The 26,247-nt window shown below is 47.9% G+C and overlaps 1 protein-coding gene across 1 annotated transcript in view; it reads left to right on the top strand.

Moving 5' to 3' along the window:
• Window positions 1–8,884: 8,884 nt before the first annotated feature.
• The window catches only part of RARRES1 (retinoic acid receptor responder 1), a 31,615-nt gene continuing 14,252 nt past the window's right edge, over window positions 8,885–26,247 (top strand). Inside the window, exons 1-2 of the mRNA XM_069473031.1 lie at window positions 8,885–9,309; window positions 24,926–24,988. Of these exons, the coding sequence (XP_069329132.1) occupies window positions 9,040–9,309; window positions 24,926–24,988 (333 nt within the window). The 5' untranslated portion in view covers window positions 8,885–9,039. The remainder of the gene's footprint in view (window positions 9,310–24,925; window positions 24,989–26,247) is intronic.

Raw genomic sequence — 26,247 nt, forward strand, 5'->3', positions numbered from 1 at the left:
TGAAAGCTCCAAGCCCTAGGTCTTGCTCCCAAAGCAAACTACCAACTCTGGGGACTCACTGCAGCCAGTGTAAACCTCAGGAAGGTTATGGGCACAGCATTGAGGACACTGTGAGTTCCCGCATGAGCCCAAAGCACCTTCATGGGAGAGACCAGGAAGCCAATCGCTCTGGCAAAGCAGCTTGCTCCATCGAGTAGGGCCTCTGCTCTTTGCCTCTGTGGATGGCTAAGTGTTTCAGGACAGACATTACAGGCTCAGGAACACAGCACGGAAAATGTGTAGGTTTACAGGGCTTAGCCTAAATAAAAGCTGACGTCTCCTGAGAGCATGGAAGGTGCAGGCCTAAGGAACCAGAAGAGCTGCATTTTCCCCACCAGCATTCTTGGTTCAAAGGCTCGGAGATAAAGATCATTTCGGCAACACCCCACCTTTGGTTAATCAACTTTCACAGTCAAGGCTGAATTACCCATATTCTTCTGCCAACCCCACCTACCTTCACCTCTGCCAAGGAGAAGAATCCAAAAATGAATATAGATTCACATTTTCTTTTTTTTTTTTTTTTTTTTGAGACAGAGTCTCACTCTGTTGCCCAGGCTAGAGTGAGTGCCGTGGCGTCAGCCTAGCTCACAGCAACCTCAAACTCCTGAGCTCAAGCGATCCTCCTGTCTCAGCCTCCCAGTAGCTGGGACTACAGGCATGCGCCACCATGCCCGGCTAATTTTTTTTTTTTTCTATATATATTTTTAGCTGTCCATATAATTTCTTTCTATTTTTAGTAGAGGTGGGGTCTCGCTCTTGCTCAGGCTGGTCTCGAACTCCTGAGCTCAAACGATCCGCCCACCTCGGCCTCCCAGAGTGCTAGGATTACAGGCGTGAGCCACCGCGCCCGGCCTAGATTCACATTTTCTTAATTGCTAATAGCTCTAACAAAAGATTAGGTTTAAGGGAGCTAAAAGTAACAGCTAAGATTCTAGTTAATGGCCCAGCTGGTTTTAGTCCCTGCCAGCCCTGCTTACCATTTGTGAAGAGAAACCTCCAGCTAATTGCATTTTTTCAAGATTATGTCTAATTTAAGTTAACAGCAATAATGATAATTACAATAGCAACAATCACATATCCAGCCGTTACTTTGTGCCAGGCACTGTCCCAAGTGCTTTACACATACACAGACGTTAGCACACTTGAGCCTCACAAACAACGCTGTGAGGTAGGAGGCAGCACAAAAGCATGGAAAGGTGAGAGAACACACCTCAGCTCGTGCAGGTGGAGCTGGCTGCAAACCAGGCAGCCTGGCTCCAAGTCCACGCCCTGAGCCACTGTGCTACCTGCAAATGGTAACAGAAAAGAACCAAAAGGCTTAGAGTTAGAGCGAGCTGTTCTGACCCCAGAGCTCCCTCTCCACGCCGCTCCCCAGAGGCAGCCATTGCTAGGCACTTCCAATCTGTCCTCGCAGAGACATTCTGTGCGTCCATCAGTATCCAGGAAGGAGCGTGTGCTATTACACTGGGCAATCTCTCTCACGTACAGATAGGAGATGTTTTCATCTTTTCCAATAACTGTTGCCAACTTTACTTTCCAAGCCCCCATGTGGGTGCTTACACTGGTGAGCCAAGACAAGGAGAGAGGAGAGAACTTAAAGGTCTCAGCTGAGGGTCCTTAGGGCTCTGCAAAATATTCCATCCACCCAGTGGTTTTGCTGTCTGCTCTGCATGTGACCCTCAGCCATGGCCTAGCTCTTTATCCTGGGGATTCTTTCTCCTTCCCCAGGGTCTTTTCCCCTCTCCTCACTACCTTGCTCTTCATTGCTGCCTTAGAGAGGGGCACGGAGTCTGTGGAGCTGAGAGACTCGACTCAACAGGGAACAGACAGTTGTCCAGCCTGGGAGTGATCACCTGTCTCCTGGGGTCTGGCTGGTCTGGCCCTGCAGCTGGAGAGTCTCCACAGCCACGGCCAGGAGTTGTTGGAGAAGAAGGATATCACTTCTCCAGCTGGGTCAGCCTGAAGTTGGTGGAATCTGAGGTATGGGGTCCCAAGGCAGGAGGCAGCTGTGGTGTTCTCAGACTGCGTTTGGCTTCCCCCAGCCCCCAGCACAGGCCCCCCGCCCTGCCCAGGCAGCCATATATCTCTGTAGTTCCTGCCAGTAATAACTGCCTCAGCAATCCATGGGGAATTTTCAACCCATGTTGCAAAATCACACTCAAAGTGGCTTAAACAGTAAAATTGACTTATTCTCATAACTCTAAAGTCTAGAGACAGGGCAGGGTTCAGATGTGTCATGATGCGGCTGGTTGGTCATATCCCCAAGGACCTGGTTTCTTTCCCTGCCTCATCTCCGGCTTCCACTGAGTGGACTCATGCTGAGGCCCACCTTCCTGAGGCAGGCGACATGGCACCCGCAGCTTCTGGGGCACAGGCTCTTCTCACAAGGACAGCAGATGAGGGGAGAGCCCACACTCACAGAAGAGCAAGAAAGCTTCTCCCCAAGACCTCACCAACCACTCCTCGTGTCCTAGTCACCCACACAGGGTCCTCAGCCTATTCCCGAACCCACCACAATGGCCCGGGACAGTTGGGTGAGAGATGGGGTGACAGCCCAGTTGGCCCCCTGGACCGAGGTGTGCTCAGCAGCATTGGAGAGGGGTGGGCAAAGTGCAAATCAGGGAAGCATCACGAGGAGGAAGAATGGACAGCTGCTGGGAGGCCCCAAACAACGTCTGTGTCCACACGACCTCACCTGTTCTCCGCGTATTGTCAGGGCCTGGCTAAGGGAACATGGGGCCTGGGACCGTGGGAGCCAGCTCCAGGGCCCTCTTACACTCTCCACAACCCAGGACGGCAGTGTCACCACGCCCTTCTTTTTCTGCGTGCCACCACAAGGTCTCCTCATGCCCAGTCCTCTCATCTGCGGGGAGGACACAGCCCAACCCCACTGGGAGAGGTTTGCTGTGGACTGAGTTGTGTTCCCCACCCAAATTCATGCATTGAAACCCTAACCCACAATGTGTTGGTATTTGGACATGGGGGCCTTTGGGAGGTAATTAGGGTTAGATGAGGTCGTGGAGATGGGCCTTCATGATGGGATTCCTGTCCTTCTAGGAAGAGGCAGCAGAGGTTTGCTTCCTCTCGCTCTGCTATGTGAGCATGTAGCTCCAAGGCAAGCCAGGAAGAGGGGCCTCACCAGGAACCGAGTCAGTCAGCACCTTGATCTTGGACTTCCCAGCCTCCAGTCTGAAGAAAGTATATTCCTGTTGTTTAAGCCACCAGTCTGTGGTGTTTTGTTATGGCAGCTCAAGCTGATTAAGACAAAGGAAATAAACAGCTAAGCCTCTCAAAGCCCACCCTCTCTGCTCTCTGGCCTCTTTGTGCACTCAAAGGGGCAAGAAGGAGCAGATACAGATGTTCAGGGGCTGCCGGTTGCCTCCACCTAGCACACTGCACAGGTGCCTATGCCTGCCATCTGTTCAGTCGGGACTCAGGTCTCTCAAGAGCTTGTCCGTATTTAAAAGACAATGCTTCCAGGAGGAGCAATGCAATGAGCCCGGGCAGTCATTTACACCACAGTATGAATTAGCTCATCAACTCCTTTCCTAGAAGTGTTAATGTGGGCAAACCCAAGCAGGCCTGAAGCAAAAGAAGAGTGTAGAAAGGCAAGGTTTAGAGGGAGGAAGACTAGACTGAACTGTAAGACAACTAAGCTAAGGCAGGCTTGCTCTGGCTACGCCGAATGGTAAAATTGTAAAGCCCCTATGGTGGTCCTTCCTACTACAGGAGAAACTGATTGAAGCACACTGGGAACAGCACTTCATTTATTTACTTATTTAGAATAGGTAACACACATTTCGAAAAAAAAAAAAATCAACCACCACAAAAGGCTACATACATGGTGAAAAACTTCTCTCCCATCCTATAGTTGCCAATTTCTTGTGAAATTTTTCAGAGTCAGTCTTTGCATATTTCCATGTCTATGTATGTATGCATATAAGTATGTTATATGTTTCTTTTAAAACAAACAGTGGCACACTACTCACCCTATTCTACTCTTTGCTTTCTGTTAACATTATACCTTAGAGAGGGTTCAATATCAACATACCTAGATCTACCTCCTTCTTAACGACTGCACAATATTTCATTATATGGAGGTACCATAATTATTCAACCATGCAACTTAGATTTTTATAGCCCTTTACTCTACATTCTTTCAAAAAATCTGTAAGGGTGACTATTGTGGGCCAGGCACTGTTCTTGGAAATGAAGAGCAAAGAATGAGACATTTGGCATCTCTGTCCTCAAGGAGTTTCCAAATCACGTGTGGAGATAAACATCCTGTACACACTTCTTTGTGTACGTGTGTGAATCTATTGTTACGACAAACTCTAAAGGTGGGATTTCTCAGTCAAAGGGTGTGTGCATTTCTAATTTTCATAGATATTGCAAATAGCCCACCAAACAGGTTGTATCAATTTACTCTCCACCCTCTGTACTCTCTCTTCATATGATTAATAGTCATTATAGCTTTATATACCATTATGTTTCTTATCACAAACCAAATCCTCCAGATAAAAATCCTCATGATAACCTGAGCAATGACTGAGGAACTAGGAACTAGGACCGACGAGGGCACCCTCTTGGGGAATACCACTGCTTCTGCACAGACGCTGGGGCCAGAACCGGCGGGCTGAGGATTTCCTCCTCTTCCGTGTGGCACAGGCTTCCAACAGCCCCATGGAGGAGAGACCTGGGTGGGAGATGGTGCGTGTGACCCAAGACGATAGGCCCTTTGGAGAACGTGGTGTGCAGTTAGCAGTATCATCCCCACACACAGTATCTGGCAAAGAAGAACAATCTATGTACACACAAAAGCTGTATATGAATAGAGAAAAAAATATTAGCGATACACCTAGAATGTCAAGGCCTGACTTCTCTAGTATGGAAAGAGCTTCTACAAATCAACCAGAAATCCATCAACCCCACAGATAAATGGACAAAGAACATGGACAGTTCTCAGCGCAGGAAATAGTCTATGTTCCAACACATCTCTGTTTATAAAATAAATGCTGTGTGTTCCTGATCAGCATCCATTTGCTCTTATTGTAATTATTATCACTATTAAAAATAACTACCCTTGGAAGAGTTTCCTGAGTACTTTTCTGCGTGTTTATCTTCTCTCTTGTGTGTCATTTCTCATGGTCTCACCATCTCCTAAGCAGTAACTGAACACAGACTGCTTCTTGGCCACCGTCAGCCCTTCCCACCCTCCTCTGCCTTGCCACAGTGACAGAGATTGCTGCTGGCTTCCCACTCTCCATTATCCCTGCAGGGACCCCACTGGGACCTGAGATCACAGGTCCCTTTGCTTGAGTCTGCCCCTGCCACTTGGCATGCTTTTGCTTCCAACCTGAGGTTCCTGGAGCTGTTTTTGGAAAGGAGGGAGGTGTTCTCGTGCTAATGCCTCTTTGTATCCACCTGTAGAAAGCCTGAGGTACCTGGGTGGCCCTTAGCCAATAACTGACAGGCATAGAGGTGTGGAAGCCCAGATCCCCTCAGGACATCTCTGCGGCACAATTTACAGTCCAGAGCTCCCCTGTGGATCCGGCTGAACCACCCATCAAATAACTCTGAGATCCTGGCATAGCTACCCTCCTTCTGAGTCCTTACTGGTTCTCCTGGGAGTAATTCCTATATAAATCACTTGCACACAATCCTTGTCTAATGGCCTTCTTCTAGGATACCCCACAGTAAGACACAATCTTCTTCCTTAGTAACAAAATCCTGATTTTTATTCTGGCATATGGCCACCCTGAAAAAAGACTACATTCCTCAGCCTCCTTTGCTACTAAGAATAACACTAAGTTCTTGCCAATAACGTATAAGCAGAAGTGCCCTGTGGGACTTCTAGGAAGTTTACAAAAAGGAGCTCCTGCTGATGGCTAGTGCCCATCTTGGACTCTGAGGGCAAGGAGTGTAACCTCGGATGTGGGAGCTGACATCCGGAAATGGCCTGGACCCCTATCAAATTCATGGACCTGCCAATACCACCACAGATGGCCTACCACCCTACCCCACCCCCCAATTTCTTTTATATGAGAATTAAGGTTCTCTCCTGTTTAAGCCAATGTCATTTGGGTTTTTGTTCCATGCAGTTGAACTTAATCCTGATTTATAGGCCATACCACCACAATAGAGGCTGAAAAATGACAGATACTTTTCCAGCCTACCATGCAGCTAGAGTTTGTCATTGTGACCCAGTTCTGGCCCATGAGATGTAAAGGAAGATCTGGTGGGGAGAAAGGAATGGGCAGGAGGTTCTAGAAAAGCTACTTCTTCCTGACGAAAAACAAAAACAAACAAAAGATAAGTTCACAATGTAGAGGTCTGTTGCAACCCTGACAACCTACTCCCTGCTCTTTGCCTTTGGCTGTAGCATGTGAAGATGTGATATTTGGAGCTATTCCATAGCCATGAAGCTACAAGTCCACGGACAAAAAGCCAACCAGCAGAGGATATCTGTGCAGAAGGATGGAGAGAGCCTGAATCTTTCAAAAAAAATCACTGAGTCACCAAACCATCCCTCTCGCTCCAGACCACTGAATAGTCCATGTTCAGTCAATGAGGTTTTCTGTTACTTGCAGCTGAAAACAGTCTAACACACCCACAGAGGACAAAACACTCAAGTAAAATAAGGAGACTTTAATCTTTATAAAATCTGAAGGTGCTAAATTCTCAAGAAGCCTACTACTATAGCACTTGGAGGTACTGTGGCTTGAATGTTTTTGTTCCCTCCAAAACTCATGTTGAAACTTAATCCCCAGTGCAATAGTTGGGACGTGAGGCCTAATGGAGGTGTTTGCGTCATGAAAGCTCTGCCCTTATGAATGCATTAATGCTGCTATAAAGTCGACTTTTGGGAGTGGGCTCACTCTCTTCTACTCTTCCAGCATATGAGGACACAGCGTTCCTCTCCTTCAGAGCATGCACCATTCAAGGTGCCATCTTGGGAGTAGAGACTTGAGCCCTTGACAGACACCAAACCTGCTGGTGCCTTGACCTTGGACTTCCAACCTCCAGAACTGTGAGAAATAAATATCTGTTCTTTATATATTACCCATTCTCAGGTATTCTGATACAGCAGCACAAAATAGACTAAGGCAAGGGAGAGATGACTGGGTTCTGGAAGATGATTATGTGTGTCGGGCTGCCCCTGAGAGCAAGAAACAGAAACTCCAGCTTCAACGAAGTTAAACAATAAGAAATAAGCTTTAGGATCAGTTGATCCAGGTGGTCAACAATGGCACCAGGAACCCAGGGTCCTACCCTCTCTCTGCCCCACCATTCTTGAAATGGGCTTCATCTCAGGCTGCCACCAAGACGGGGGCACTTACAGGCGGCACATCCAGACATAGCCACGGCCTATCAAAGGACTCCACTCTCTGCCTTGTCTTCTCCCTCCAGCTGCATTTTTTGCTCGTCTTCAAACATGCCAGGTGGACTCCTGCCCCGGCCTCTGCACTTGCTGTTCCCTCTGCCTACAGTGCTCTTCTGTACGTGTCCACCTGGCTCCCTCACCTCCTTCAGGTCCTCACTCACATGTCACCTTCCCAGTGAGGCCTGCCCTGACTGTAGCATTTAAGATTACAACCACCTCCCAACTCTCCATGTCCTTTCTGGCGTAATTTTTCTCCACAGCATGTAATTGCATCCAACACATTCCCTTGGCCTCATTGATTGTCTAGGCCCCCCCCACCTCCTAGAAGGTGCTCTGCAGCAGGGCAGAGATGTTTATCTCATTGTTCACCCTCATTCCCCAAGGCCCCCAAGGCAGAGTAGGTGTTCCTTGAGTATCTGCGGAAGATAGGAGACAAGACAAGGCACAGACAACATCCAGAAGTGGTGTGGGGAGGGAGGACGTTTCCAGAGAGGGCACCCCATGCATCACCCCCTGGGCTCTGCTCATACCTCATCCATAATCGGCGGCGCATGACTGGCCTCAACCAGCCACCCACAAGAAGGGAGTTCCTGTAGCCCCACATGGGGCTGGGATCCACGGGTGCTGGGCAGGGGTGCACCCCTGGACAAAGCCAAGGTGGAGAAATGGGTGCTGGGAGCGCCTAGCATTCTCCTTTCTGACCCCTGGTTCTCCTGGGCTTTCTCTCCTGTCTGTGGCTTAAAAACAATGGCTATCTCCGCCCTTCCCTAAGGCCCATCCACACCTCACCCTGCTGGAATCTGGCTTCCATCCCCCCACTCCTGCCCTTAACTCTGCCTGGAGCCAGGGTTATCAATGACCTGCTTAGTCTAAGTCCAATGGGCCTCTTGGGCCTTATCGCGCCCCGCCCTACTGGCCACTCGTCCCCCTTAACGTCCCGGCTGCGCCAGCGGGTGGTCGCTCACTCCCGCCTCAGCCCCCGCGTTCCGCATCCCCGGCTCCTTGCCCGCGGCCACCTTCAGCCTCCTCGCCAGCACCCGCCCTCGGGCGACCTGTCCCACTTCCACGGGCTTTGTGCCACAGTGACCGCCATCAACGCCCCCTGCGGCTCGCCCCTTTCTCCACCCGTCCCCTCTTTCAACTGCTGGGAAATCATAGCCCTAATTCTTGGAGAATCCAAGTGGTTTTTCTCTAAAACCCCAGGGTTGCGAAATCGCAGCAATCGCAGGGGAAAAGCCAAGTCCTGGAGCAGGGCTGGGGGTGCTGCGCGGGTGGCAGCCGCCGGGCCGCGCTCCCTCGGGTAGACGGCCCCACTGCCCTCCTCCTCCCCACACACGCGTCCCTCACCCCCCGCCCGGGCCAGACAGCCTCGGCCCCGCGCCACAGAGGCGCCGCCGCGTCCCGGCACCGAGCCGGGACAGCGGGGAGGTGTGGAGGGGGCCCAAGGGCTGCGGGGAGCGCGGAGAGGGCGCGGCCGAGCAGGGACACCGGCTCCCTCCAGCCGGCCGTCCCGGGGGCGGAGGGGAGGGGCCCACCACGGCCTTATTTCCGCGAGCTCGGGCGCCACCCGCTCCGAGCCCGGGCCGGTCGAGAGCCGCGCCAGCCCGCCCGCGTCCATGCAGCCCCGCCGGCAACCGCCGCCCGCGGCCCAGCCCCGGGGCAATTGCCCCGGCGCCCCGCTGCTCGCGCTGCTGCTGTTGCTCGCCCTCCAGGGGGCGGCGGCGGCGCCCGCGGGACCCGAGGACCCCAGGCGGCCGCAGGACGCGGGGCTCTCGCGCGGGCTCCTGCAGCAAGCGGCGCGCGCGGCGCTGCACTTCCTCAACTTCCGCGCCGGCTCGCCCAGCGCCCTGCGAGTGCTGGCCGCCGTGCAGGAGGGCCGCGCGTCGGTGAGTGCGGGAGCCACGCGCCGGGGCACGCGCCGGGGCGGCCGCGCACTTCGCTGGACGGTGACTCCTGGGTGCGCGCGCCTGCCCGCCCCGTGGCGGATCCACCGGGGAGACTGAAGCGCACCACTCAGGGAAGACCCCGGCTGGTGCCTCAGCGTCCCCCAGGTGTCCAGGGCGTGGGAGGGACCCATCGGTGCGCAGAATCTACGGAAAGTTGGCTCGTTCCTTCCGGCAGTTACGAAGCTGTAGATTTTTCACAGGGCAGCGCTCTTGACGGCTCCCATACCTGAGAGCGAGATATATGGGGAAATTGAGGAACAGGCCCAAAGAGCAACACTCAATCTTGTGTGAGAGTACGCAGAGTTTGCTGCTATGGGGTTGCTAACTGTGAGAGCGACCCACCAGTGGCTCCAGCCGAAATCTTGGGCAGGGTTTCCAAAATCTAAACAAGTTCCCATTCCGTACTGCAGAGGAGAGTCTCTTGTTAATTGCTGGCCACCACCTGGCTTCAGGATAAGATGGTTGGAATTTACACGTAGGCCTGGGTGGGAACCTTCTGATGCTGGCGTCTGCTTTAATCTAGTGAGTGAACCCGGGGCTCAGTTTTATTTGTGAACTGAGTGGATGAGAAATTTACAACCTGTTATTTGGTTGCTGATTTCAAGGCACTGGCTGTAGGTATCCTCTTGTGTGTGTCACTACATTTCTTTCATCAAATAGATTACAAACATTGCAGAACTACGTTGGCTGTCCCCAAAGTTGCTCCTTCTGGCAGCCACCAAATACTCTACAAGGCCTGCAGACACGTAAGCTTCAAAGAATCTAGAATTCAGTATAGCATGTAAATAGGTGGAGTTTGAAAGTGTGGCAGTAGGATTTTCATTTGAGTGTCGTAGGCCTGGTATCAGACACTGCAGGAAAGGCCTTTTGGAAGCTCAGCCTTGGTTCTTGAAAGATTTATTCCTGCAGCCAACATGGCTAAATTTATTTAATGATTGAATCAGATTGTTCCTAGAGAAAATCGACCTATTCTTGTCACCTTTTTACCAATGCTTGCTGTGTTCGGGGACAAAAAAGTTCAGTTTTACTAGTCCAACAGAGAAGTGAGGTAATAGAGTTTGAGAACTTTCTGTCAAGGTCAGAGAGCAGCCACCTCCCAGTGTCCAAAGAAGGCATCCCTGGAGGTTTGCTCCCTGTTATGGAGAGGAATCCCTCCAGAAAACCAAGCTCAGATTTCTAAAGTACACCAGTTTTCAATTCCAGGAATTTTTTTTCCTTCCTTCCAAGACTGTAAAAATAAAAAAATAATAATCAAATGCTCTGAATTTTCATACATTTAGTCACCTACTTGGAAGAAAAATAAAATACTTGGCATCTTTCACAAAATGATCAAAGTAGCTCTCAAAACTCGAGTGAGTAAAAATTCTCTTGCTCTTCCGCTACTGTTTTTTATCTGAAATAGTATAATGTCCCCGAATTTTAAAGAGATCCTCCTTTACCATTATAACATCTGAGGGGCAGTTTTGAGCACTTACTGTATACCAGGCACTGGGCTAGATTTTGTGGCCTTCATATTTGGAGTAGAGTCATTAGGGAAGGCCTCTTAGATATTCATTCAGTTTTGAAGCACTCAGCTACCTGAATGGGAGCACAGACGCAGCCTGCATGGAGCTTTCAGTGTGGTGACAAGGAATTTCTGCTTCGATTACGAGAGCTGTCGTAGCATTGGCAAGAAGTGAAAAATGGTAGATCCCCAAAACTCGAGTCTGACTGTTGATGCAATCTGGTCGTTGTCAGGCTGAGTGCTTAGTTGCTGCGCAGTGTCTGTCATTCATCTAGGTAGGAGAAGTATAGCTCCTGGGGATTGCTCCCCATGCCAGGGGTCAAGGCACATGCCTTTATAAAATGAGAGGCTGGGGCTAAGTCAGGGTTTTTCAAACTAAGGGCCCACTAGTGATTATGAGATCAATTTAGTAGGGTCCAATTGTTTTACTTTTTTATGTGAAGTAGTTTAGAATATAAACTACTACAGTGCGTTGCAAAAGCAAAGATAAGTGGTGTCTAAAAATGTTTCAAATATATATGCATGAACTAAGTCATAATTAGGAAATCAATTCTTACTATGAGTTGCAACTTAGAAAGTTTTGAAAGCCAGTGGACCAAATGATGTTTAAAACCTCGTCCAGCTCTGACATTCCTTGGTTTCCTTGATTCTGTGATTTCTTGCCTCTGCAAGAACTCCTCATTTTAGAAACACTATTGCCCTCTGGTGGTAGAAGGCCGCAATAGCTGTGGTGGTAAATGCAGTGAAGAATTAAGAAAGTGGAGTGGAGTGGAGGGAGGGAGGGTTCTGTTTTGTTTTGTTCCTAATTGTATGGAGAGATCACAGACCATGGCTTGTGTTCCCTCGCTGCCCCCGCCTGATGCCATCTCTTTCCTGGCCTTACATTACCATTCCACAACCAATGAGGCTTTTACTTTTCCGCTATACATGGCACAGTTGCAGTGATGGGAGATTCTGGATGGTGTTGAGGGGTCTTATGCTACCCCGGGGTATCCTGAATCAGTCTTGCAATGTTTCCCTAGTCCCGACTATTCGAGGCTGCCCCTTACGCTGAGACAAGTCTCCTCTTGTCACTCAGCAAGTTCTGGGGACCACTGGCCCCTACCAGGAGCTGTCAGTGAGGGGCCAGCCCTTTACTAACATTTAGAGAGACTGGCTGAAGTCTTCACATGCACTTACTTCATGGGAAAGTCAACTTATTTGGGAATCAGCTGTTGGTTGAGGATTGGTCACTTAAGGTGAATGCCCTCTGACCAGGCCAGGACCAGCGGTTAGAAACATACTTGAAACAGTTGACCAAAGTGCAGGGTGCGGGGTGGGGGCAGGAGTTATGCCCATACCTTAATTGCTTCAACTTGAATTAAAATGCATAAGTATAAATTTATCACCTATATTTTGATATAGGGCCAAGACTGTTTAATTGGAGCTTCTTACAGTCTTTCTAGCAAAAAAAAACAACACGCCCATAGGGGATCATTTGTGATTTCCATTTTGGTTTCCTCACAGTGGAGTGAACACTTGCAAAGAATACAGTGCACAATCCTCTGCTTTTATTTATTTTTTTCTTTTTCTTGCCCAATCTTAACTCATCCACACCCAATTCACCAGCAAAAGTTTTAGAGACTTGACTTCATCAATTCTTATAATGCTTTGTAAATGCTTTATAAAGCATTTAACTTAGATCTCATGGACATGACCTCTTCATTTGTACCCACTCTTCACCACTTTACGTAACATTTATTTATGTAATTAGGTACTAAGTACACCCAGCGTAAGCAAGTCTGGGAGCAAATCAGCTGACTTCGGGTAAGTACCAGGCCAGCCCTAGTGCAGGCCACCAGGCAGAAGCCTGTGCACTTCCAGGGTCAGGCCACCGCGAGGCTGACAGCACAAACAGAGCCTCCACTGGGCCACAGAGCGGTTAGGAGAGCACTTACTCTACTAAGAAAAGCTTTGTTCCTTTATCACTCTTCAATCTATAAAGCACTTTAATACAATATAATCCATCTAATTACTGCTCTTCTTGAAGTCTTCTCTCCATTAATATCAATAATTCAGAGGTGATCACTCAGGAGAATAGGAAAGCAAAACATTAAGTAGGTCATAGAAACAAAATCTGGAGAATTAAAAAGGCCGCAATGAGTATGGAGGGAGAAGATAAGGAATAAAATACTAAAGTGAAATAATATTCATTTTCATGTAAGGAAAGCTCCTAAGTGCTTTTATAGCCATCATGAAAGAATGGCAGGGAAGGGGATATTTGCAAGAACTAGGCCTTCTTTCGCACCCTCACACTGCCCTGAGGATGAAACGTAACACTCCTGAAAGCACGGAACAGAAAGGCACAAACCCTCCTTCCCAGGCACTGCTCATGCTGAAATAGCACAGTGTACCATGATCTCTGCCCTGCCGCCCACCTCAGCACCCCTGGGTCTGCAGGCTCTGATTGCATAGTCTGGGTCTAGCATGGGGCAGGAAAGGCCACCAGGCCTTGCGGGTAAAACTTTGACTTTGGCCTCCTTGGAACTTTATCCTAATCACCCAAGCTTACTGCACCCAGAAGAGCTGGCAAGTTGGAATGTATTTTACCAACTTGTAATAAATCGTTTTTAAACCACAAACTTTTTTTTTTTTTTACCAGCCCACAACATTTTCCACTTGGTTTTCCACATGTAAAGTCATAGGCAAGGATGCATGTAATCACAGAGCATTAGTAATGCCCCAAATCAAGACCACCGGTGCTGTGTCGTGATTATTGCCCATGAGAAGTCTGGCTTGGCTGCAAACTCTTCCTTTAAGGACCTGGGTTGTTCTTCTGGAAATTGAATATGAATAGTCAACCCTAAAATGAATGTACTATGAGGCATGGAATGTTAAATACTCTCTCTCTCTCCCGCCCCCATATCCAACCTGACCCTTGATCTCACTTTCTGTTAAGCAATGAGTCACCCCAGGATGTATCAATACTTTACAGCCTTGGCGTTTATTTGCCTTTGTGATGGTGCCTTGATTGAAGAGTGTTTTACAGAGACAGTCCCCCAGTGGCTAGGGATAGCAGCCATAACAAGTCTCTGGGCCGCTTGTTAGGGTTGTTCAGCATGTCTCTGGCCAGTAAAGTTGAATTCTGAAAGGGAGTCTTGTACCATAGCTGTGTACGAGGGGTATGTGAATCGTGATCATCCCCAGGGCGCATGCCTACACAGAACATGACATTAAGGATCACAAGGAATTCTGTATCTGCATTGCATCCTATCACTGCTGTAACAAATCACCACACACTTAGTGGGTTAAAATAACACACATTTATTCACTTCCAGTGCTGGAGGTCAGAAGCCCAAAATGGGTCTCACTGGGCTAAAATGAAGGTGTCAGCAGGCAGGGCTTTGTTCCTTCTGGAGGCTCCAGGGGCGAATTCTTTGCCTTGTCTTTTCCAGCCTCTAGAGGCTGCCTGTGCTCCCTGCTCATGGCTCCATCCTCCATCTCCAAAGGCAGCAGTGTACACCTTCTGGTTGTGACACTACTGTCTCCTTCTTATAAGGACCCTGTGATGACATTGGGCTCACCAGGATAACCTGGGATAATCTCCCCATCTCAGGACCTTTAACTTAATCACATTGGCACGATCCCTTTTGCCATGTAAAATAGTATTCATAAGTCCAAGAGGATTAAGCAGTGGATGTCTTTGGGGGTGGGGGTCTTATTCAGCCCGCCACCCCCAGCTCCCAGGGCAGCTGTGAGCTCCTGCAAGTACCTACCACACTGCCCGACAGGTAACAGCACCCAGGAAACGTCGGCTCCTGCTCCCACCTCTTGCCTCGCTGATGCCCACAGCCTTGGTGAGCTCACATGTAAACCCGCCTGCCGTCCACGCCCCATCTTGGTACTTCACTGTAGGCTGCTTCATCCTGGTTCTTGAACAACCAACTTTGTTTCCACTCTGCACGTGTGTCTGCTTCTCCCAAGTTAGATGGAAGCTTCTGCGGGGTGTCAGGTGTCACTTCTCTGTCTCCTCCATCGCACTAGCACAGGGCTTGCTAGGGACAAATTTTAAATATTTGTTGAATGAAATGGAGGTGGCCAGAAGGGTGCTGGTACCACTGGGGCATCTGGAACAGGAGGCCAGGCCCCACCCATTCCCATGTCTTTCTCACGATCAGCTTTTCCTGATGACCCCACCTGAGCCTGCAGGTGAACCGGAGAGGGCGCCTGCCTCTGGCCATTTCCACTCTGACTCCTCACTCCAGGCCAGGAACTCGGTACCCAGAGTCAGCTGAGCAGCGATTACGCAGTTTTCCATCTCTTTCTCTCCACTGCTCCTTAGCCTGAGGAAGCAAGTAGCTTCATCAGCTGGAGCCTGATCCGAAGGTAACTGACTTTCATTCCATAAACTGTATTCACTCTGTCGGGCCTTGCCTGGGAGAAGGAAAATGCAATAAGATGATTCCAGGGTATAATGTAATATACTGATGCTATCTCTGTCTAGAACATGAGAACAACACGGCAATTTTTATTCACAAATGAGTTGTTTATTTGTCTCCCACTAAGCCTGACTCATAAAAGTGACCTTATAAAATGAAGTTCACTTTTACTGGAATAGCATGACATTTATGTTTTCTTACCAAATTTGAAGGCTGGAGGGGACATTTAGAAACCGAGTCCATCAGACCAGAGAGTCACAGGGTGAGTGGGAGGGAAGATTAGAATCACCTGTAAGCTCTGGACAAAGTCGACTTGCCCTTGCCCACCCTCCCCTCAGGCTGAAACATGGAGTTAAATCTGTCACAACTTGATCTGAGGCAATAGGAAGGGACCCAGCACTTAGCAACCAGCAACAGTGGCAGAGGAGGGGAAAACAGAGTCCTCCCCGAAGTACACGGTTCCCTTTCTATAGATTAGCTTCCACCAGAATCGTCTTTGGAGACTCGTCCTTGTGGCAGCCACAGCAAGGATTCTCAAGGACACCCACCTGCTCTTTTATTTGCTCCAAATTTTTGTTGTGTTTTGCATGAGTTTAAAGGGGGTGTTAGGTTTTTTAAATGTGCTCTTAGAATAGATAAATACGTATTCTCTATCCCTGATCAAGTTCCTCAGGTTTATTTCTAGTGCACTCAATATTTCAATGACTTTACTCCATCTTTTAAATCGTGGAAAATATTCAAATATTTCAATATTTCAAATTGACTTCACCCAATATTTAAAAAAAATAAAAATTGAATAGTACCTAATACAAAGATTAGTACAGATACGTAGTAGAGGAAACACCTTTGATCCACTAACATGAAAACAAAGCTTTGTGTTTTCTGGCAAACAGCTTTTACTGACTTTGTAGAGTTGCTATGAGAATGTGCAGCTTTAAGGTCTGGTGCGGTGGCTCACACCTGTAATCCTAGCACTCTGGGAGGCTGAGGCGGGTGGATCCTTTGAGTTCAGGAGTTTCAGACCAGCCTGAGCAAGAGCGAGACCCCCATCTCTACTGAAAATAGAAAGAAATTAGCTGGACAACTAAAATATATACAAAAAATTAGCCGGGCATGGTGACACATGCCTGTAGTCCCAGCTACTTGGGAGGCTGAGGCAGAAGAATTGCTTGAGCCCAGGAGTTTGAGGTTGCTTTGAGCTAGGCTGACGCCACGGCACTCTAGCCCGGGCAGCAGAGTGAGACTTTGTCTCAAAAAAAAAAAAAAAAAAAAAAAATAGAATGTGCAACTTTAACTTCTTTTTTTATTTTATTTTTTATCAGAGGCCACACTGGGAACAGTTTTAACTTCTTGATGCATGTATAAACATTATAAAGCAAAGTAGCTATCGATGTAACAGGAGGCAAGCAGTGAATTTTCTTTAAAAATTATTTTAGTCCAGACTTCCTTCTCTAAATGCTCCTTCTTGGAAAATGGGACATGCTATGTGGCCATGGAGTGTGTCAATTGCGGAAGCGGAGGATAGGCCTGCCACCTTGACTTTCTAAGGCTTCATAACCTGGTTCGCCAAAGACTCCTGAGTCGGCCACACTTTGGGAAAACACTCCTCTATTTCATTTGGTCCTGATGACACCCTCAAGACTTTGGAGAGATCCAGGTGCTGTGGCTCACACCTGTAATCCTAAGCAATTTGGGAGGCTGAGGTGGGAGGATCACTTGAGGTCAGGAATTCAAGACCAGCCTGAGCAAGAGTGAGACCCCCATCTGTACCAAAAATAGGAAAAAAAATATTAGCCGGGCATGGTGGCGCATGCCTGTAGTCCCAGCTCCTCAGGAGGCTGAAGCAGGAGGATTGCCTGAGCCCAGGAGTTTGAGGTTGCTGTGAGCTATGATGCCACTGCACTCTAGCCGGGGTGACAGAAGGAGACTGTCTCAAAAAAAAAAAAAAATACTTTGGAGGAATTGTGGTCTTATCATCAATGTCCTATTTAGTAGTTCTGCTGTATTCCAGTGACTGTCACCTGAGCCTTTTGTCACCTTCTGCCCCTCCCTGAGAACATCACTGGTTCCACTCAGCAGCCAGAGAGACGTTCTCAAAGTGTGGTCCCTGCACCAGCAGGATCAGCATCACCTGGAACTTGTTAAAATGCGAGTTCTCAAGCCTCCGCCCAGACCTCCTGAATAAAAACTCTGGTGTGGCCCAGCACACTGTGTCTTAGCGAGCCCTCTAGGGGATTCTGCAGTACCTTCAAGTACGAGACTCACCGCTCTAGAATAAAGGTCCATATAAGAGACTTTCTCTAATCTGGCCCCCGTCCACCACTGTAACCTTAACTCCAGTGTACTCCAGTATTAATTTGCTAATCTCCCCAAGCTGGGATGCTAACACCATGCCCTGGCCCACAACCTGCCTTTTCCCGAGCGCCCTCTCCCTTTTCCTCAGGGTATCTCAGTCCTGGCCCCCCCCTGGAGAGTTCCCCACCCGCACTGGGTCATGCTTCCATTGAAGCCTCGCCTGAAAGGGTTGGCATCCAGGGCTCCTTCTCAAGACTCGGATCGTCTTTACTCCCCTGTTGTTAGGGGTGGAGTTGTGTTCTCCACAAAGATTTTGAAGTCCTAACCCTCAGTGCCTGTGAATGTGACCTTATTTGAGTTTTTGCAGATGTAATCAAGTCAAGATGAGGTCATACTGGATGAGCATGGGCCTGAAATCCAATGACCGCTGTGCTTATAAGAAGGCTGTGTGAAGATACAGACAGTCGTGGAGGGAAGAACACCATTTAAAGACAGAGGCAGAGATGGAAGTGGGGCAGTTGTAAGCCAGGGAATGCCAAGGATTGACAGCTGCCACCCGAAACTAGGAAGAGGCAAGGAAGGACACTACCCAGAGTCTCAGAGGAAGCAGGGCCCTGCTGACACCTTGATATCGGACTCCTAGGCTCCAGAACTGTGAAAGAATAAATATCTGTTGTTTTAAAGCACAGACATTTAAGCACAATCTGTGGTGCTTTGTTTAGCAGCCCTAGCAAACTAACATACATGCTCTTCCTGGCGCCTGGCAGTTTCCCTTCCAAAAGGTTTGGGGTGGTTCTTCTCTGCCGGGACCTTGGTTACGAGCACAGTGCAAGAACATCCTGGCTAACAATTCTCTCTCTCTCTCTCTCTCTCTCTCTCTCACACACACACACACACACACACACACACCAGTAGCCAACTTTCTTCTTGCCTTTGTTTAGAGAGGTTGCTGGGCTCTGTTTCTGCATCCTCTGCGGTATTAGGGAAGAGCAGTGGTTCTAGAGGCCAGCTTCACTGCTTACTAGCTCTGTGACTTTAGCCAATTCCTTAACTTGGGGCAAGTGCCTCAGTTTCTTCATTCTTAAAATGGGGATAAGTAATACCTACCTCCAAGGGCTTTTGTGATATAATAAGTTAACACATGGGCACTGTGTCGAGTCAAGTGAGGCACATAGAGTACAGTGTGTGTGTGTGTGTGTGTGTGTGTGTGAGAGACAGCTTTTATCATGATTCCCTCCCAATGGTAGCAGGATGCTTTATATGTAAGCACTGAATAAATGCTTGATATTGACTTTATAAGGATTTGGTAAGAGCATTTCTCTTACAAAAAAAAAAAAAAAAAATCTAGTGTGATGAGTTCCGGGCACTCATTTTTCCATTAGGCACTTCCTCAAACAGGACTTTGAAAATGGCCTGTTTCCCTCGCAGCTGATTGCAAGTCAAGCCAAAAGTCAAAGTGCTGATCAGTCCCCTAAAGAGCTCGTGATGGGACGGGGTAGGAGGCGGGGATGTGGAGGGAATGCAGGGAGGAGGGACAGCGCTGCCTCTTCTCATTAACCAGTGGGGCCAAAAATCAAAAAACTTATAAAATAAAACACAAAAAACAAGATTACAACATAAACTATGTCCTTAGTGGTCTATAATTATAAAGCATTTAGTTCTAGGCTGTAGGTGCCATAAAGTTCTCTTTTATACATAATTAGAAAGAAATCTGCACCAAAGAGCTACTCATTCATTCCTTCAGTTTATGTAGTCACACAGTCATTTGCTTTGTTTGCTGACTTTTTCATTGCAGGCTTTTTCTGAAAAATGTTAGAACACTGTGGTTTGCCTCTGGCTGTGTGTTAAGAAAGAGACATAAAGTTTTCTGATCTGTCTGGAAGATGGACAATTTTGGTAGTGTGGGGTTCCAAGGAATTAAAGCACTGAGATCCACCTTACAGGGACACTCCCTAGCTCAGGAGGGCAAGAACTTTGGTCACCCTTGCCTAGTGTCAGATTTGGCTCTTTCAAAAGTGTCTACTCAGGCACACCTGTGATCCCAGCACTTTGAGAGGCCAAGGTGGGAGGATTGCTTGAGGCCAGGAGTTCAAGACCAGACTGGGCAACATAGTGAGACCTCGTCTCTACCAAAAAAAATAAATAAATAAGAAAAATTAGCCAGCTGTGGTGGCACACCCCTGTAGTCCTGGCTACTCAGGAGGCTGAGGCAGGAGGATCGCTTGAGCCCAGGAGTTCAAGGTTACAATGAGCTATGATTGTGCCACTGCACTCCAGTCTGCGTGACAGAGTGAGACCCTATATCTCAAAAAAAAATTTTTTTAAAAATTTTAATGGCTTTAAATTTAATGGATTATCTTTGTACCACGTGGCTGTAGCAGCCTATTGTGCAAGTCACAGAGGGAGGACCAGTCGACCTTGGGAGGTTGGCTCCGGGATCTGCAGGACGAGCTTCTAGATTCAAAGCCATATAGAGTGAGCAGTTTTCCACATTTTTCAAAACCAATCATGCCAACAATATGAAAAACAAAGGAAAACATAAGTTTAAGATATGGGGTGGGGGCCTCCACACTGATTTACTGTGGGCTGAATTAACATTTTACAATGACTTTGTCTGTGTTTAAAAGCCTGTCTGTGTTCTTGTTGGCCTCCGCTGCAAGGGCTGAGGGGTAGCCCTGCTCACTTCGGGGCCCATTTCTGCCTTTGGTCCCTGCAAGGCTCCTCTCTTGGGTGCGTTTGTTTATTCTCTTTCAGGCTCGGTCCCTCCCCGCCTCAACACCTGTAAAATGCACGATGAGTATTCTCCCATTTGTCAGTTGTTCTTATAAAGGATTATTGGTTTGTGTGCAAATTGTTATTTAAAAATTTTTTGTAAATGGTTTGTCCACAAATTTTGTTGTTTCTATTTTCACTCACAGCATTTTTACAATCCATCCATGTTGCTGTAAGTTGGGCTAGTTTGGTACCTCTAACTGCTGCATAGTACTCATTTAACAGCCACCCACCAGGGATGGGCATCAGACTGTTTCCCAGAGCCCCACTGGTACACACGGTGCCTCGGTGAACGTCCCCATTCATATGAGCCGGTCCTCTCATAGACCTGTGTCACAGTTCCTCGGGGATACGTACGCAGAGTGGGATTTCTCGATCATAGGACATACATACACAAGCTAGATTTGACCACGTGTGCTGGATCGCCCCCAGCCACACCGCACCAGGCCACCCTCCCACCAGCCGTGCAAGAGTACCCCAAACCCCGACCAACAATGGGCCGTATCCACTTTCCAATTGATTGCCAGTCTACTAGTTGTACTATGGTAGCTCATTGCTCTTTTAATTGGCGTTTCTCTAATTACCAATGAGTTTGATCAGAACTTCAGAGCTTTGCTAGCATATGTAACACATGTAAAGTGCTTAGAACTGTACTAGGCATTGGCCAATTGGATGTCCGTTGTTATTTTGTACATACAAGCATCTTTTAAATGCTATTTTATGTTTAAAATGTTGCCTTAATATAAAATGTGTATTCCTGTGATGATTTCTGATCCTGAATTGTTAATGCATAACTGTTCATTTTCTACCTTGTAAGTCCGCCATTCACTTTTCTGCATTTCCACTGTGCCTAGCCGGCTCAGGCCCTGCTCCCTCAACCAGGCTCCTACCCTCTCTGTGTTCCCTCCCAACAGCCCCCCATTCCAGCATCAGCTCTCCACACTCCAGCTGGAAGGAGCGGTTCACAGTCCCTCTTTCCAGTCCATGGCTTTCCATTCCTCTCAGGATCAAACGCTCACGAGAGCCTGCAAGGGGAGGGGGGGGGCCTCCCACAGGGTCTGCCTCTTCCTGCATCCTGGCTCCAGTATTTCTGCTCTGCACCCCACTGCCTGCTTCTCAGGGCCTCAGGCCAGTTGCTCTGTGTGGGGTGATCTGCCAGCTCCCTTCCCCAGCCCCAAAGTAAATTCCTTCTTCATCTTCAGAGTTCAGCTCAAATGTCACTTCCCCGCTGCCTAGACTAGATCAGTTCTCCAGTTATCCTCTCACTGCTTTTAAGTCAGCCATAGTCAAGTAATCAGCTCTACAATGCTCAACTTAAAGTCCTCTCCCTCGCTAGGCCACCCTGACAGATGCTACGGTTGTTTTGTTCATATTTCCTGCACCTAGCACAGTGCTTGGAATATGGTAGATGCTGAATAAATCCTGGAGTGGAGGTTGTTGACAACAAAGACCTCTTTAGCACAGAATGTTTTATCAAGGACAGCCAAAGTGCAACACCATCCTAAAACCTCAGAGTGCAAGACACTTCCAGAGGAAGGTGACACTTCACCTCGTGCTCACTCGCCTGCAGGCCCCCTGAGGCTGTCGCCGCTTATCTCACCAGAACCAGCAAAGGGCACTGGAGGAACTTGTGACTCACAGGAAGGGTGAAGGGAGAGGCCTTTATGGGAGATAAAAGGACTGTGTCCTGATGCGTGATACAGTACAACCAACAATATAAAAATCTTATTTTGGATGGAATGTGGACACTTTAAAAAGTGCCTAGTTGAAACAAAATAAGGAAATCAAACTAGCAAAGAAAATAACTCTTCAAAAGGATAGACTCCATACTGACTCAGTTCATAGTTTTTGTTAATGAGTTCTGTTTCTCTTCCTGCAAAGAGTAGTTACTGCTGCCTAACTTAGCCTCCATGTGTTTCAAAAAAACTATGGAGTCAAATAACACCTTAAGTCCTCTTTTTATATCAAGACTAAGGAAGACTTTTATGAATCCATTTGCATAGCATATAAGCATGCCCCAATTTAATACTGATGTGAACATTGATGTTCCTCAGGATTTTTCTCATTCTACATGTCTTCCCTGGGGGCTCGCATCAAATCCCATGGCTTCAACCATTACCTCTGCTGAACCCCACTATTTAACATTCAGCATCCTCCAGCACATCTCTAATGTGCCCCGTCGAACTCATCTAACTCTGCTTCCTCCTTTCTTCTCACGAATGGTCTCCCCCGCGCCCCCTCGCCACCTCCCAGCCAGAAAGCTGAGGGCGTTGCTGACTACTGGGTAGGAGGCTGCACTCAGGAAGCCCTAAGGGACGTGCAGGGCAGACTCCCCAGTCCTGCAGGACACATGCAGGTGGGGGCGGACCCCAGGGCTGCCGCAGGAAGCCCTTGAAGGCTTAGAACCTGCTGGCAAGCAGAAGTGATGCCTTCCGTGAGCATTAGCTGTTTGTGGGCGTGGCTAGGGGTGTCAAAGGCAGCAAGGCACAGTTCTGTGTTCCTCCAACATGGGCAGGTGGTGAAGACACTGAACCTCAGGGGTCTGAGACAGCAGCCGTGGGAGCCTCGTCCAGCCACTGTGGAGCAGTTCTCATTTCACTGATTATTCAGTGTTTCAGGAACAACCTTCATGGGAGTCCATGTCATCTTCTTCCCTGTCCTTGAACCTGGGCCAGACTCTAGTTTCTGACACAGTTCTTCCTATCCCTTATATGTATAGATTTTAATAATAATAAAAATAGTGAACATTTTACTTTTACCCTGACCCAGGCACTGTGCTAAGCCCTTTTTATGCCTTATCCTACTTCCCTTCACAACACCCTACGTTCTGTGGTGTTTAATGTGGCTCCCACAGCCTTTGGGATCAAGTTCCAAGTCCTCTTCACAGAAAAATGAGGCTTTCCATGCTTTTGCACCAGCCTCCCCAGCACACCTTTGCTCCTGCCTCACTGTCCCCCTGCAAGCCAGCCTTATGCCCCATTCCCACACTTTGCCTGGCTAGCCCCGCTCCTCAACGAGCGAGTTCATGGCTTCCCCGCTCTAGAAAGCACCCTGCACACAGCAGCCCTATACTCAGCACCCTGCACACAGCAGCCCTCAGCCATGCTGACCAGCTGCACTACAAGCCTCTTTCCACACTAGAGCAGGTTTCTGGAAAGGCAGGACTGGATGTTATATTTTTTTGTATCTCCCCAGTGCCTGGCATAGTAGCCGATGAACAGTGAACACGTGAACAGACAGCCTTGGGTGTGTGCATTTTGTAAAGTGGAATCAGAACTTGACTGAGGGTTGAAGATGAGCGCTGAGCAAACTGCTCTGCACGCAGTGCTCCTGGGTGCCCCCTGTGCCCTCCCCAGCAACATCTGCTCATTTACATGTTAAACACTCTCTGCATAAATAACTGCAAGGAGTCCTATCCCTCTTCCTTCTCCAATTTCCCAGCAATTTTGAAGAACCTGTAATAGGAATTGATGATGTCTGGTCTATTTAAAATAAAATAACCCTGTTATTTTAACCAAGTTATTATGTTCCTGAACTAAGATTCAAAGGAAATTGATGTTTTCAGAGTCTAATTTAATTGAGACTATATGAAATAACTTCAATTCCATACAACAGAAAGTTCCCTTTCTTCTCAAGAAAATATTTCTTTTACTGAATAATCCTTTTGCTGTCTTTAAAAAAAATGATGGCAAATAATATGAAGTTCTTCTAAACAGTTTAACTTATTTCAATGATGTGGATATGTATATTCTAAAACTATACACTGGAATCAATTCAACAGTTTAAAAAGGCTAAACATGCATTTCAAAAGTTTAGAAGTATGCCTGCCTGTGAAAACTGCAAAGGAAAGAAACACATACCATCTGAGGACTTCCTCAGTGCTGATTATTCATCCTGTCACAGACTGAAGTTCCCTTCATGCCTGCACTCGTGGGTCCCCTCTGCCTGTAGGGTATGTCCCTGGCCAGGTCTGGGCCTGGCTGCTTCCTCCCTGTCCTTTAGATCTCAGCTTAGAGAGCGCCTTGTCCCAGGTGCCTGCTTGGCTACTGCTCTGCCTCTTTACTCATCACCCCTCTGTGCCCCCCACCCCCAGCCCCAGAAAGCACAGTATTTGCTTGTTAGGCATTTGCTGCCCACATCCTCCTTTGGGCCATGGGTCGGCACGATGGTGAGCCCACACCTGTCTTGCTCCCTGATGTAGCTGAGCACCCGGGACAGGGTGTGGGGAAGGTGCTGAAGAGCTGGGGATGAAGGAATTCACACCAGTGCCCTGCGCATGCCTGTCCATTTCTCCTTCAGGGTTCTTACAAAGTGGCTTCCAGCCGGAATACAACCGGTTCCCTTTCCCAACCTCCCTCCGTATGAGTAGGTGTCAAACCAGCAAGCAGAATGGCATGATCAGACCAAAATTTTCGATCTCTTCTCCTTATAAAAAAATCACCAGTTCTATTCAGGTATAAATGCAACAGCTACCATTTTCATGCCATGTTACCCAAAAGGGCGATTCTTGGATTTGAAGATGTTAATGGAGCATCCACTGTGCTAAGATTCGGTTTCTATATTTCAGGTTAATCCAAAAGAGGGATGCAAAGTTGACCTGGTGTTTAACACAGAGCGCTACAATTCAGAGGTAAGCTGCCACAGTTAGTGAAGTATCCTATTAGCAATTCCTATGTTTTTTAAATATGTTTTTAAAAACAAAGGGAGAATCTTAATATATAGTGACCTGGAGGTTTTGTTTTGTTTTTTTTTCTTGCTTTGTTTTCTATTTGTTCTCAAGAATTGAAGATCAGAACTAGGTAGGAGCTCAAGATTTAACTACTTCAACTTCCTGGTCTTTTGCAGGGTTGCATTTGAAACAACCCACGTAGCCATCATCTGCCCCTTCCACAGGCCCTGGAGAGAGAATTTCACAGCTCCCTCTAGTATCCCTCCTAGCACCTCAGAGTCCTGAGGATGACTCACTTTCAAATGCCGACCTATCCCTTTTCTTGTCAGCTGGTGACATTTCTGGTTGGCAGGCCAGCATAGCAGGAGACCAGCTCCGTGAGTTTACGGACATAAAGGCATTCTGTAAAACACAGAGCACTACCAATATGTGCCACAGGCCTTATTAGCCTCATCACAGTCCTGACCAAGCAGACCATGTCTTGCCAACTTCCCTTTTCCCTGTTTTCAAGAGGAGAGTAAAGAGAAAACTTATACAGAAATTAGAGCCGGATGAACTTCCATGTGCTGGGCCAGCAACCAGAGCATGGGCAGAGAGGAGACCAACCCAAGTCCTCTTTGTGTTGTGCTGAGAAGCAGTGAGATGGGCAGACAGTGTCCAGGATTAAAGTGTTTCAGGGTGGCAGAGCTGGGGAGGTGCAGACATGACTCCCCTAATTCCAGGCTTCCAGAAGAATACTTACTGGTATTCAGAAACAAGTTCTAACGTGACAACAATATACTCTTTAAGAATTAAATTTTTCTGGGCCGGGCGTGGTGGCTCACGCCTGTAATCCTAGCACTCTGGGAGGCTGAGGCGGGTGGATCGCTTGAGGTCAGCAGTTCGAAACCAGAGCAAGAGTGAGACCCCGTCTCTACTAAAAATAGAAAGAAATTATCTGGCCAACTAAAATATATATATAGAAAAAATTAGCCAGGCATGGTGGCGCATGCCTGTAGTCCCTGCTACTCAGGAGGCTGAGGCAGTAGGCTCGCTTAAGCCCAGGAGTTTGAGGTTGCTGTGAGCTAGGCTGATGCCATGGCACTCACTCTAGCCAGGGCAACAAAGCGACACTCTGTCTCAAAAAAAAAAAAAAAAAAAAAAAGAATTAAATTTTTCTTAAAGCATAAGGAAGATGCCTTTGATTTCTAGTGTTGCAAACAAAGTGTTAGATTAGAGCT

Source organism: Eulemur rufifrons, chromosome 7 (genome assembly GCF_041146395.1).
Source record: "Eulemur rufifrons isolate Redbay chromosome 7, OSU_ERuf_1, whole genome shotgun sequence".
NCBI classification, from domain to species: domain Eukaryota; kingdom Metazoa; phylum Chordata; class Mammalia; order Primates; family Lemuridae; genus Eulemur; species Eulemur rufifrons.